General features: G+C 44.3%; 1 protein-coding gene across 5 annotated transcripts in view; it reads right to left on the bottom strand.

Annotated features, from left to right (window-relative positions):
* The window catches only part of KALRN (kalirin RhoGEF kinase), a 716,112-nt gene that overhangs the window by 66,085 nt on the left and 635,162 nt on the right, over positions 1-14,865 (bottom strand). For 3 of the 5 annotated variants that reach the window (XM_026647403.1, XM_026647404.2, XM_026647405.2), the window contains 2 exons: positions 11,292-11,387; positions 9,377-9,507 (listed from right to left, as the gene is read on the bottom strand). In XM_026647403.1, coding sequence (XP_026503188.1) covers positions 9,377-9,507; positions 11,292-11,387 — 227 coding nt within the window. The remainder of the gene's footprint in view (positions 1-9,376; positions 9,508-11,291; positions 11,388-14,865) is intronic. The other 2 variants (XM_026647406.2, XM_026647407.2) reach the window with 1 other exon arrangement.

The following is a 14,865-nucleotide window of genomic DNA, read 5'->3' as shown; positions in this document are numbered from 1 at the left end:
ACAGCTTGACTTCTCATCCTGTCAGCATAAGAAATAAAAAGAACAAGTATTTGGTCCTGTCTAGATAGAACACCAATATTCACCTTACATCCAGACTATGCAGATGTTCTTCATTGAATGCAGCTTCAGAAAAAAAGATTGGTAAGTATATAGTCTTGTTTAAATGAAATGTCAATGCTAGAGATAAAAAGTTGTGGATGTGGCCTCAAAACTACTTTATCCTTGCGGGGGAGGGGGAAGGAAAAAAAAAGCGCACATAAGGAGGCCCTACCACTCTTTTGGCCAATAGAATGGTCATTTGGAAGGATGTCTGACAGATGGGCCAAGAACAGTGGCCAAAACTCAAATGGAGAACCCATCAAAACAGCCAACACAATGTTGGAGGTCCCAAAGAGGTACTGTATCTTTAACAGGAGGAAAAAGCCAAACAATCCCTTAAAAATTATCTAGAAATCATGGGGCTGGGAGGCAAAGGTGGAGAGGAGAAGAGGTCACCTGGATAGGGGGATGGATAGCTGAGATCACTGCTAAGTGAAACTTCAGGTTGGTTAGCAAAAGACCTGAGGATCTGAGGTGCCACAGGTACTCTAGAATGTCCTGAATCTTAGCCTCTGCGATTGTATTCCATGGAGATTGGACTATATAGCAAAAAAATGCTTCCATTTAGCCACAATCGGTGGGGCTAGTGAATTGCTGCCTATTACGCAGTATTTCTTGAACTGCCACTTAGTAGTTTTTTTTTCCACTTGACCTAATCACTCAACATCCAAGTTGTGAAGTGCATATTGCTGGGATTTGGGTGCAACATCTGTCCATGTTGCTGGGATAGCAGATCCATGAATGAGGGTAGAGTTGAGAGGCTGAGAAGTTCAGGGAACTAGCATGGTCTTGACCAACCTGACATAAGAATCATCTTGGCATGACCCTTTCTATTTGAGTATATTCTCAGGCATGAGTAGGATGGGGGAGGAATGCATACATATAAACCCAGTCCCCCATCTAAGAAGAAAGGTATTGTATAGGGAGATTGAACTGAGGTCCACTTGAGAACAAAATTGATGCCATTTCTAGTTGTCCTTTGTTGTGAACAAGAGGACTGTTGGAACACCCAGATTTGGAAAATGGCCTTGAAAATATTGTTCAAGGGAATCACTTGTGATTCAGGCAGAACCTCCTGCTGAGGTGATAAGCAGCCAAATCTGGGAGCCAGGTAAGCGAGTGACAGTGGGAGTAATGCCTTTCCTGATGCAAAAGAACCATAGCTTCCTGAAAAAGCTGATCAGATTGTGCCACTCCCTGTCAGTTTAGGTAGTACATTGCATTTTTATTGTCATGTAGTATCCAGAATGACAAGCCCTTGATGTAAGGGAGAAACATGTGGCAAGCCCTGTGAATTGCCCAGAGTGAGGACAGTGATAAGAAGAGTCACTTCACGCTCCATCCATAAAGCGTGGGTTTGCAGCCACTCTAGATATGCATCTCAACCTATCAGAAAGATTAATGACCGTCTTGAAAGGAAGGGGGAGAGAGAAAAAAAGTGTACCCCTCCCCCCCACAAACACACTTGAGTCATCCACCATTCCAGGGAACACAGGAGCACTAGAAGTACTTGGATCAACTTGTCTAAAGGTGTCTGTTCAGTTGATAGACTAGCTTTAGCCAAGTTTGAAGGGAGCACACATACAGCCAGCATATGTTGGGTCACATAAGGCTCAGTGGTCTCAGATGTACCTGGACTGCATGGTGGGGTGTGATCTGAGGGACATGCACAGGTGGCGAATGGCCTGAAACCTGTAGTGAGGGAGGAATACCATCGAGCTTGTAGAATCAAGTAGTCCCCACATAGAAAATATGGCCCTAATTTGGATTTGCCTTTATGCAGCATGAAGCCCAGACAAATCAAAGAAATGGATGATGACTTGAACATGGTAGAGAGCCTGCTGTTTGGATTTGCCCTGCACCATCTAATTGTCCAAATATGAGAAGATGTGAATTCCCCTCTTCCTCAAACAGACCACCACCACCAGGAACATGGTGAATACACACAGGAATGACAACAGGCCAAAGGGAAGTACTGTGCATCAATAGTGTTGACCTGCTACTTCAAATCTCTGGATGCTACCAAGTCACAGGCGGTAGGCATCCTGGAGATCAAGGGCAGCAAACCAGTCTGTCCTATACGGCAATGAATGATTGACACTAGAGAGACAATCAAAATCTTATGTGCTTGATTAACTTGTGGAAATTTCAAGGATCCAGTACGGAGCACAGATCCACTTTGGACTTCAGGGGATCAGAAAATATGAGTAAAACCCCTTTCCCTGATGTGGATGGGGAACAACTTCTTTAGCCCAGAGAGAGCAGAATCTGAACTTCTTGACAGAGCATTGACTCATGAGAATGATCCCTGAAGAGACAGGGTAGGAAGGGTGATTGGACAGAAGCTTCATAGAATATCCTAGTCTCAGTCATCCATTGTTATAGCTTCCCAAGCATTGAGGAAGTGGGACAATCAGTCCCCACATGGAGGGAGAGGAAATCATAGGAAGATTCCTGATTACAGTATTGCTGTCCTCAAGGAAGAAGTCAAATAGGCTGCTACCCCCAAGAATGACTGGTTTGAGGGTCTTCTCTTCTGTGATGTGCACTTCCATCTTGAAAACTCATTCTAACTTGATGGGTACTGCCTATAAACACTGGCGTTGATACTGCTGTTGATGTGATCTGTATTGACACCTCTTGGGTGCTTGGGCATAGATCCCCAAGGAGCCAAAGGGTACCCAGAGAGTCCTTAAATGAATGTAAAGTCTCATTGGTCTTCTCTGAAAAGACAGACAACAACAAAATCCATCCAAACTTGATATTCTCTATAGTTTGCTGAGTGTCTGGGGCTATGTTCAAGTTATGCAATCACAAGGCTTTCCTCACTGCTATTGCAGAGGCCATCATCATCCTAAAAGAAGTGTCCACTGCATCAAATAGACTGAAGGGATGTTTTGCCTATGATGCAGCCTTCAAGTAATGCCCTGAACTCCTCCTGTGCATCCTCCAGAAGGTTGTCAGTAAACCCAGACATTGCATCCCTGTTAACAAAGCTGTATTTCACTAACAGCATCTGCTGGTTTGCTACGTGCATCTGGAGAGAGGATGTGGAATACATTTTTCTCCCAAACAATTTGGCCCTTTTTCACTGGGGGTTGATTTAAGTCTTCCTGGACACGCTCTCTCATTGGCAGCTGTAACCACCAAGGAATTTGGAGCAGGAAGAGAAGAAAAAGCATGCAAAGTCTTGCAACAGGACACGATAATGTTTGTCTGTGAGCTCAGCTGTGAGAGCTAAAAAAGCTGGCATGTTCCATAAAGTCTTTGCTAGCTCTAGAAGAGTGTCATTAATCGAGAGGGCAGACACCTGGAGAATGAATACAAGCTTGTGAGTGTTTCTCTTGTACAAGCTCGACTTCTATGCTTAAATCTGCCACCATTCTCCTCAGCAGATCTTGAGAGCCTAAAGTTCTCGGGGACCAGAGAAGAGGAGTATGGCATCATCAGGTTTTCAGGTGAGGAGAACCATAGGTGCAGACTCCAGGGATGAAGCATCCACAGGAAATAAATAAATAAATAAATAAATAAATAAATAAATAAATAAAAAGATAGTGAGTTCTGAGCACTCACTGGCAGCCCCATGGATCAGTCTACTGGGTACCAATGGCTAACTATTTATAAGGAAGGTAGAGGGCCAACTGCAGAAAAAAGAAAAAAAAAGGGGGGGGGGGGAACTTCACAGGTAGCTCCAGCTCAGGCCATGGGCAGTGAGAAGGAATTGAAGGGGACTGGGTGGTGCTGCCCTTATATAGCCTCAGGAAGGGCAATGAGGAGAGACGGGGTGTGTACACCAACCCAATGGGTATGGCTGCACAACAAAAACAAAAAACAAACACCTTTCCAGCTCCAGAGTGCTGGTTGCATTCACATTTAAGATGATATGTGCACCACCCAAAGAACTAGACCCTTGTCCAAAGAACCCCAACTCCACATGTGAGAGAGGGTGCATAGAAGAGATACTACAGCAGTAGCCATGGAATCTCTGTTCAAGTACTTTAAAGCCTTGTGGCAGATGAGTATTTTGTTCCCCTATCCCCTAGAGAGCCCTCCCATGAGTAAAGTTCATTTATTCTGGCTTTGCATAGGCTTAAAGGAAATGGTCTAATTTTCATTTCTTGAGACTCAATGCTAGGAGAATGAATCCCATTTCCTTTCCAAAGGACTGATCTCTTATAGTAAATAATGCAGGTGTAGCAGTCAAAGGCTTTATGCTTCTTTCAAAGCCAGTAATCCTGGATAACAGTCATCTAAGGAAGCTTCAATGCACACAAACATGTCAGTCAAATGGATTAGTCACATATGGTTTTCTCTACATGACAATTTCAAGAGTTATACCTGTCTTACTACAAACAGTCTCCCTCTCAATTACAGAGAGAAAGTTATTTAGCACTAGGAACAAAATTCCATCCAAGCTCAAATTCAATAATGCAATAATGAGTAACAAGATAGAGGAATGCTTTCATGCCTGGTGTCACACTGTATACATCAATCAACAGTGACCCACTTGGAATGAGCTCTGTAGAAACTGTGCTATATGGAAGCCCTGGTAAAGACTGATACAGAAAAGAGGTCTAGGGATAGGTATTCTGAAAAGGAAACTGAGATCACATGGGCTAGCAAGAATTCTGAAGATAAAAGACATGTTTGGTGATTGGTAAAAACCCCAAAATTATTTGATAAGACTAAGCACTAACTGAAGTGATCCTGTGAGCCAGACTTAACAGGTGGGTGAAGGCATTCTGAGCTCAGGTCTCATAACAGAACAGCTGTTGGTATCCTGCAAGATTAAACACTCTACAGACAAACTACTGAGATGAAACAGCAATGATGCCGCCATGTGCCATTTCACATGGAAAAAACTTCCCTGCCTCCAAAATCATCATGAACTAGATGAAACATGAAGACAATACCATAGCAATGTGAGAGGTACGGAACACCTGTGAGACATAGGGACGTTGTCACATAGTGTGATGGCAGTGTTGGTAGCACTCATTCGTCTTGTTTAGGCAAAGCAGAGGGGAAACTTTTCTGTAGACCCTCTGCATGAAGAGGTCATGCTGCTCCTTGTTTATTTAAACAGCAAAATCCAGCCCTTTTGGGCAGGAGCTATGAAGTGGCAGTGGAAATGCCAGCTGTTCATGTGTTCCAAGAACCACTCTGCCAAGTTCCATACGCATGTAATAAATACATGCTGGGCAAACTGTTGCTCCTTTACAAAGCAGCAGCAGGTATCCCTGGGCAAGCATATGCCCTATGCTGCTGTCCCCCTGGCTGACCTACATGTCCCTGCAAGGAATATGCTACACCTCCTTTGGCATGGATATACCAACAGATTTATTAACTGAGAGGGAATCCCTACACTTACCACTAGGTAGGACTCCTGTCCTGTTGCTATCCAGGAATTCTGGGTGTTGAGGGAAGAATCGCTCCCTGTTCTCTCAAGAACACTTCTCTCCATCTACACTTATATCCATTAATATGAGGCAGAATTTGGCTTTAAGTGTCCAGGAGATCAAAATCACAAACACCAATGGTGCCAGTGCTGCAGTGTTCATAGGTCTGAGGGCTAGAATTTAAGCATCCTTCAGGATGAATTGTAGCAACCTCTGATGAACGAAGGTGCAGGATCAGTTTTGCCAACACAGAGGTACAAAGCAAAATGGTACATGTATTCTTGCTTCAGGAGCTTAGTTCAGCATCTACATGGTTTAAATTACATTCACTCACCACTATAGAAGACCACATGGCTTCCCCCATCATTTGAAACAGACATTTATATATCCATTGTTTTACCATGTATAACACAAGTAATTTTTTTTTTTTAATCTAAAAGAGGGACACTGCCAGAGAACAAGTTTCCTTACCTGTGTTTACTGTAGGTGAGTAAAAATGAAGTCATTTACAATGATGTAATTGTGGGGAATACAGGCATATTACATGCATGTTTCTGTTATAGAAGGTATTTTCTTCTACATGGTATTGGAGGGAGTGTGGGGGAATGTCAAGTGGATGTGGACCATTTCCTCACTTTAAAAATAAACAAGTATTCGTATATATTGACAACGCCCTCAAATTTACTCACAGGTATATCACAGCAATCAGAAAATATCCCTTTAATCTGGTAGACATACTTTAGCAATATCTGCTGGAATCGGGGTGTGACACGGCACCCCCTATTCTTCAGTGATATTATTAGGACATAAGCTAAGTTCCCTCTAAGCTGCACAGCAGGCTATAGAGGGCTGTGCAGACAAGCAGCCACAGGGGCCTGGAGAGGAGAGAGGAGCAAATGGGGCATGAATGGCTGCCGGCGGGGAGAGGTGCCTCTCCCTTGGAGCTGCTGCCACATTTTCCCACCAGGAACAGTTACCGCCATGTAAGGATGGCCTTCTTTTCTTGCCCAGCAGAATTTGGTACCTTAGTGGTCCAGAGGTAGCGAATTTTAAGGGATGGGGGTTTTGGAGCTGCTGCTGGTGGGGAGAGAGAGAGAGAGAGAGAGGCGTGCCTCTTCCCTGGTCCCGCAGCTGCTGCAGTGAGAGAGGGCGATGTGTCCGTTCGTCCGTCTATCCCCTCTTCCCCCCCCCCCCCAATCACAGCCCTGGGGCAGCTTGCACCCCAAACCCCTCATCCCCAGGTGCAGCCCCAGCCCCACACCCTCACCCCTCCCACACCCCAGCCCTCTGCCCCCTCCCGTACCCTGAACCCCTGAGCCCCACCCCTAAGCCCACACTCCCTGCATCCTAACCCTCTGCTCCAGCCCTGAGCGACCCCCCCCCCCACACACACACGCCAAACCCCTCAGCCCCACCCCTGCCACACATCACCTCCATATTGGTGCACATAAAATTCATTCTTCACATAGGATGTACAAAATTAAAGGGAACATTGAGAAGGTATTTTATGCAAAGTAAGTCAGGTGCGAGGTCATTGAAGAGGTTATGATTTGCTGAATGATTATCCTATTTGTATGCATGTATCATTTTTGTATCTGAAGTTATGAATATTGACTATGTATCTGTATTTCAAATGTAGTTACACCTGGGTAACACCCACTAGACAAGATACTTTCTGTCTAGATCACAGGGGATTCCAAACTGTAAAGTAAGTCCAGCTTGCCCCTTAAGAATCTGCAGCCTGCTTGTATCATCTTAGGGTGAGAATCTGCTATTAATATATACTTAGATTGGATATAAAGTTTAGTTTGCATATTTTATTTGCTAGGTAACCTGCTTTGCTCTGTTTGCTTTAAAATCTTTTATATGAATAACTTATTTTTGCTTTATCTAAACCAGTGTGGGAGAATCATAACTCGGGGCAAAAGGCTGTTGCATATTCCTCTCCACATTGTGGGAGGGGGGTAATTTTATGAGCTTACACTGTACAGTTCCCTGTGCAGCACAAGACAGTATAACGTGCCTAAGGAGCTGGAAGTAGCTTTCCCATGCAGGGGCTGGACAGAGAGTCTGCTTGTAACTGCAGCTGGGTGTGTCCCTACCTATAGGTATTCGTAGGCTGGAAGGCTTTGTAGCTTGTCACAGCAGTGCAGTGTAAAAGGGAGCCAAGGCTGGTGGGTCAGGGGCTCAGTGGTACCCCAGTTCTACATGGTGCCCCAAGGGGAACCTGTCACAAGAGGCTCTCAGCACAGAGATTAAAGGTGAAAGCACACATGCATGTGTACACAGGAGATTACCACCTATGGATAGGATTTCGCAAGTAATCTATTGTTTGTTTACTGGGAAATAGGGGTCATAATTTGAGTTTGGATTTGAGCTCCTTAATAAGTTATTAAAAACAAGAAATCAAGTGGCACCAGATACAGACCACAGAAACTAAGTAGCTGAAGGAGAGAGAAGCGGACTGATCCTGAAAGCCACTAGCAGCTGTTTCTAAACATTCTGGAGTAAGGGGAATTATTTGGACTGAAACAGACAAAGATATGTAGTGCACAGCTGCCAAAGCTCTTTCTGCATTTCAAAAGGCCACGTGTATAGATATGTACACAATGGCAAGTGTCTCTGTAGTGAAAGGCTAAGAAGCTTGCAATGGTAAACTAGCAATTCATTAATCAGACCGATACTGAAACCAAGTATGTGCAATACTGGGGCAATCTTAGGAGACAGATAAGAGTTTCTCTCTCAGAGGAGTTCTCTACAGGTAAAGCTGGGTGCTGATCTCCTCCAACCTGCCTCTCTAATCCATTCAAATACACATTATAAAAAAGAATCACACTTCGTCTATGATGAATACATCAAGCTCCTCACCAAATTGCTTCTCTGGCTTCTGCATCAAATTCAAGGGACTTATACCAGCTTTTAAAGCCCTATGCCACTTCGCTCCTGCTAGCCCCTCTCAACTACATCTTCCCCTTCTGGTTTCCTTTCCATGCCTAGAACCTTCCCCAAACCAGTCTGCTATTCCTCCACTGACTCACTCCTTAAACACTTCCATGAGGCCTGTGCATCCTAGCTTTTCCCCTCAAATAAAGTCTAAAGAACTATGTTAATAGTGCTCACGCTGCAAGGTTTCATAATCAAAGCAGCCACATGATCTTATTGTTATAACCCTTGACTTCCCTTCCCCAACCCTCACTGTCTCTCATATCCTTGCCTCCTGATAAACCTACTGTAAGGCATGCCTTAATTTAGATAAGCACTGTCAGGGCAGGAGTGTTCTCTTGTCTGTAAATCAACACATTTCTGGTACTGTATAGATAAAAATGAAGATTTATCTAAACGAGCCACCACCCCCTCAGCATGTATATGGAGCTTTGACATCAAAGCCTTATTCTGTAATGCTAAAAAAAGGGGATTCCCCTTCTCATGAGATTAATTACTGTGCAATAGTTATCTCGCTGTAAAATCCTAGCGGAGACAAGGTACCTGAAGTTTTTACCTGAAGCGGCTGAGAGAGGTTAATACTTTACTGCCCTGCCCCAGCAGTCACCTCGCCTAGTTTACCTTTCAGTTAAGCTACAGAGCCTTGTCTCCACTAGGATTTTACAGCAGGATTGATAATGGTTCTTACTGGTAACTTTAGCTATTCTACAATAAAGATGCACCATTTCCCCCTCTTCCCCACAGTACAGAAAAAGGCATGGATCTCTAATATTTTTTTTTAAAAATAGGAGAAAACCAGATGAGCATAGAGAATAGAAATCCAGCCTTCAGAGTACCAGTCCTGTGCATTCTTCGCCAGAGCAGCGTCTCCCTAATTTATAGCTGTGCACACTTCTATAGGGTGTATGAGAGAAATAAAAAGCAGCTAGATAACTTACATCCTGCCTCTCATTGCTTTGGCTTTTTGTTCCTCTTCAAGGTTTCTTGGGGGAGTTGAAGGCGTCATCCCTTCATTTAAACACCCAGTGCCATCTTTTAAGCTTCCTCGATAAGTTCCTCCTTCTAGGGTCTAAAAACCAAAGCATTATAGAACAAATGTTAACTTTGATTTGCAAAGCTAGAGTTACCTTCTGTTGCAATAGTCGCCTCAGCAATCGTGAGTAGTGGAAACTGAAAACAGACTAATGGGGCAGTGGTTATGTCCCCCGCTGCCCCGCCTCAGAGGTTTGGTTATATTTCAAGTGGATATAGAAAAAGACAACCTGAAACCCATAGTCTGATTCACTGCAGCACAGCAGAAAGCATACACCATTAAGCACAGGATGAAAATGTTGGTTATGCTAAAATAAGCATCTCAAAATAATTCAGAACAATCTGCAAAGAGAAAAATCCCATGGCCTTCCAAAATGTGATAGAATTAGGCTACAAGCATTTAGAATGTTGTTCTGTGGAAGATTAAATGAAGATACCTTCCAGTAAAGTAACATACAAAAAACGGAGACATTGGTCTGAAACCCATTAAATATTACTGAGTTCACTACGGGAGGCGAGGGGAAGAGGGGAGGGAGAACAGACATCCTGCTATGAAAATCTCTAATAGACTTAATATGCACTTTATGTTTATCAGTCTCACTTTAATTTAAACCTTTTTGGTAGCTGTGAAATTTCTAGAAGTTCCTCTTCTTTTCTAGTGTCCTGCTTCTCCAGTCACAACAAGCCTATTTCATTCTGAAATACCTGTTTCCTTCAAATGCTCAACTTCGCCCTCATCCAAGAGCATACAACCCTGAGGACAATACTTTCCCCAACCAGAAACTCTCTCTGTGTGCTGAAGTCTCAGACTGAGAAAGCACTGAAACCAAATTACTACTTCTATTGCGGAATCACTTTGCCAGATAAAGCTGGTTCCACAGATTCATAGGAATTCCAGCACCGCTTGTTTTATTATTCTCCTCACCCTGAAAATGAGTGCAAGAAAATGAACCTTCACAGGCTCAGCATTAGGTCTCCCTCAACTCTGACTTTTTCATTGAGCAAAACTTGTTTAAGCTGTAGCATTTGCCCAAGTTTACAGGCCCAGGGATGTTTTACCCTATAGAGGATTGTTTCAAGGAACAATTAAAGGAAGGCAGAATCATCCCTTCCACACTATAAGCAACTGCCCAATAGAAAGAAGATTGTAAATTGCAAATGCATTACAGTAAAATCTAGAATAAATCCTCTGGCTTTAGTCTATAGTGCTTTCACCATGGTAGAGATCAGAACAAAAAATGAGGAGAATTTTTTTTATTTTTAAAATAGCAGAAGAGAAAGTGACACAGGTGGTGCTTTAATTTCAGTAAGGTTAATCACAACTATTATACATTAAGAGGTTAAACAATTTTGCTATTTAGTAGGAATGCAGATTCATTAAAATTTTCAGAGATACTTAGGTCAAGCAATAACGGACAGCTGCTTCATAGCTAAACTCCCATGGTAAAAAAAAAAAAAGTTACCATATGATAAATAAGGCCTTGCCTTTAATATAATCCAAATGTTTATGTCTGTTCTGAGGAATGGCTCTTAGACACGAATATATGAAATTCACCAGTATCATACAGTTCAAAGGCTACACAATGCTTTGAAAATTTAACTCTGACTTTGGTGCAACATCTGCACAGAAGCTTGCAACTGCATTTAATTTTAGTTGTGGAGTAACAACTATTAGAACTTCTACATTGAACTGGAGAGTCTAAAGGTTAATAAAAATGCAGCAGGTGCAAAGGAGCAAGGAAATAAGGCAGACTGTCGAACTCATGCTACAGAGACAAGTTATGCCTATTCTGTAGATAATTTCAGAGACACTACACTTACCAGCTTACTTTTGACCAACTTTTCTATTGCACTGACAAGATCCGCAGCAGTTGGGACATCAGAGGAGCTCTGACGAGCAGCTAGCAAAGAGGAGGACTGCAAGACACCAGTTTGCAAAGGAAAAGCAGGTTAGCAGGATGAGAAGGGGTTAGGAAAGTGACCAAACCAGCAATCAGCGAGGTAATGTTTGGGACTCAAGCAGGAAGAACATGGGCGCGTGAGGATCACATGCATGGTGTTAGGTGGCTGACTGTCACCAGACTAGTAAAGCACAGAATTAGCACTGGAATTCTGGTGGCATTTCTGTGCAGGATTCAAAAATTAGTTGCTAAAAGAACAGGTTAAAAGGGCGACCATATTTCCCAAAGGAAAACGGGACACTGTGCAGGGCTGGCCTGACCCACTTGCCTGAGCCTCCCCCTAGGACTGGCCCAAGTCATTCGCCCAGCCCTCCTCCTCTGCGGAGGGCTGGCATTACCACTTGCCTGCCTCCCTCCCTCCCCATTTTCCTCTGCACCCCTCTCCCTTTTTGGGGGGGCAGAAGTGGGTATTTGTCCCTGATTAAGTGGGCATGAACAAACAGGACAAATGCCCACTTTTGTAATAAAATAAAAATAACGACGACAGCCAGGACAAGGCTTAAAAAGGAAAAAAAAGGGGGGGGGGGGGACAGTCCCAGCCAAAACAGGATATATGGTCACCCTATAATTTAGAAAAGCAAGTTTCCTTACTCATGTTGCAAGTCACAGGTAGATTATAATGAACAAACATTTTAAAATTCATTTTCTTCCTTTCCAGGATCTCAATAGTTTTACAGACACTACAAACTGATCTTGCTTACCCAAAGGTAGACAATACTATCACCTTGATTTTACAAGTGGGAAAGTGAAGGCACACTGGGTTTAAACACACCACACACCATTTTCAAGAAGTAAATGTGACCAGCACTCCTTGGGAAAACAAATAAGTCAGGCATCAGGTGTCATGTGTTGGGCATCCAAAAACTGAGGCAAAGTCAACAACTTGGGCAAGGAATTTAGTCAGTTTCACTTGCTGGTTCTCATACATTAGCACCATTCTACAACATTTGGGTTGCAAAGAGTTTTTTTTAATTTTAAAACTATGGCCAGGCCTATACTACGGGTTCTGCAGGCACAGTTGTCAGGGATGTGAACAAATGCAATCCCTGACCAACATAGCTATGCCAGCAAACTGAGGCAATGGGTCCCCCCACACACACACACACACATATACTTCTGCTGGGTGGCCTGCCCCCCCCAGGCCCAGGGCCGGCTCCAGCAAAACAAGCAGGTGCTTGGGGCAGCACATTTCTACGGGCGGCATTCTGGTGCTGGCCATAATAGGCGAAGACTCCAGGGCATGGGGAAAAAGTGCCCCCGCCACCCCAGCTTGCCTCCGCTCCGCCTGCTCCCCTGAGTGTGCTGCTGCTCCACCCTCCCTCGCCTGAGAGGGAGGGGGAAGAAGCGGAGCGGTTGTGGGCCCAGGGGAGCAGGCGGAGCGGAGGTGAGCTGGGGCGGCACCTGGAGGGGGGCGGCGTGGTGCTCCGGCTCTGGCCGCCGGGGAGAGCAGGGCCGTGACTGGGCTCGCCGCCCTCCCCGCGGCGCTCCGAGCGGGGAGGCGGCGGCAGGAGGCTTTTTTGCCTGGGGCAGCAAAAAAGCCAGATACACTTTGTCACGCGAGAGCCCAGCAGCGACGTAAGGGGGGGGGGGGAGAAAATGCAGCATGCCGGGGGGAGGAGGTGGGACTGGGGATTTGGCAAAGGGGTGGATTTGGGACAGGAGCACAAAAAAGAAAAGGGGGGGGCGGCCAAAATTTTTTTTTGCTTGGGGCAGCAAAAATCCTAGAGCTGGCCCTGCCCAGGCCTCCCCATCCCCCAACATTGCCACACGTCCCAGTTTGAAAGCCTCTGTTCAGACCAGAGGCAACACATGGGGCAGTCATGTGCCCCCCAAACTTTTAAACTGTGGGCCCTCCCCACTCTCAATGGTTATGCATCACCTCTGCCAGCAAAAGCCCCCAGCATAGATTTAGTTATATTGGCAATGCTGAACCAACAGCTTGTTCTGCTCAGGTGTGGGGGGGGGGGGGGGGGGAGAAGGGGGGGGGGAGAAGGGGGGTAACCTATGGCAGCATTGGCCTGTGCTGGCAAAGGAGTGCTTTGCCCGTACAGCATACCGATATAGGAATACCTGTAAGGTGCTACTACTCAGGACCAGGCCTATGAAAGGAAAAAAGTGCTTCAAAAACACACCCCTATGTTCAAAGAAACAGCTCTACAGGTGTTAGCTTAGGGTTTTAAGACAAAACCCTAACGTTGTTGAACTTGGGTTCCCAAAATTCAGCACCTAAATCCATATTTAGCATCTACACTTTTTTAAAACAAGTGCTCTAATTGTCAATAGTGATGAGCACCCACAATTGAGCACAATCAATAGGTGCTATGAACCTCCAGCACCCTGAAGACAAAAAACACACCTACGTGAGAAGAGTCAGGCGGATAAAAGATCTATACTAGCTCATCTGAAAATACATTTATCCTGTACTGAAGACAAGTGCTGACTGCATCTCTGTGCCCCTTGATAATAGGCTCTGTGCACGATTTAATGGCAGCCAGCTATAAAGAGTCAACTGCCTTTACAGTCTATCCCATTAGAATTATAAAAGGCTTATTTATCTCCTCAGTCACTTAGTGAAGGGTTGCAGCTTTTGGGGGGAGGGGGAGGAACAAAGAAGGGTATTGCTTCAATGAAGTCACTACTCAAGTTCTAATGAGTGCACACTGGAGATTAAGAAGTGTTGGTGAATAAGACCCAGGAGAAGTGACATTGGAGATTAGGCATGTGGCCATCTCATTAGACAGACTATTGTGTGTGTGTGGGGGGGGGTGGAGGTGTCAGAAAACTGACATGGGAGGGCTTACTACTGTTGAATGACAGCAGCAGGGAAAGGGGGCAGAGGAGACTCACTCTACTCACTTGTCTTGAGGCAGTTCAGAAAATGAATATATTGCCATTCTCTTTTGTAATTTTACTTTCACCCAAGTGATGCATCTAATCAACAGCTCTAATTAAAACAAAAAAGTTACAGATAATCAGGTTAATTTACCATTCAGAGGAATTCGCTTCAGAACCAGAATGTAATAATCTTTAAATTCTTATTTAAGATTACATGCAGCTATTGAAGCAGGAGAGGCATCTCTAGCAAAGAGACTGACAAGCAGGGTTCTGAAGAGAAAATAGCTGGATGTTTAAGCCACCATTTTCAAATGTAGGTGCCTAAGTAAGTGGGCCTGATTTTCAGGAGATGCTCAATGCCGTAGCTCCCACTTATTTCAACTAGTGTTGAGCCTGCTCAACACTAGTGAAAAGTCAGCAATGTTGATATCTCAATGGTGATGTAGATGCTTAATATTGAGCACTTATGTTTTTTGTATTTATACTGTTTTACATTTTCAGACCACTGTAGAGACATGAAACCAAAGCTGGGGGGGGGGGGGGGGGAATTTGTGCCAATACTGGAACTTTTAAATGGTTTCATAAGAAAAAGTCTTGAT

This window comes from Terrapene carolina, unplaced genomic scaffold, assembly GCF_002925995.2.
Source record: "Terrapene carolina triunguis isolate 2854851 unplaced genomic scaffold, T_m_triunguis-2.0 Scaffold62, whole genome shotgun sequence".
Lineage (NCBI taxonomy): Eukaryota > Metazoa > Chordata > Testudines > Emydidae > Terrapene > Terrapene triunguis.
Note: the sequence above shows the minus strand (reverse complement) of the source record. Positions and strands in the feature narration are given on the sequence as shown.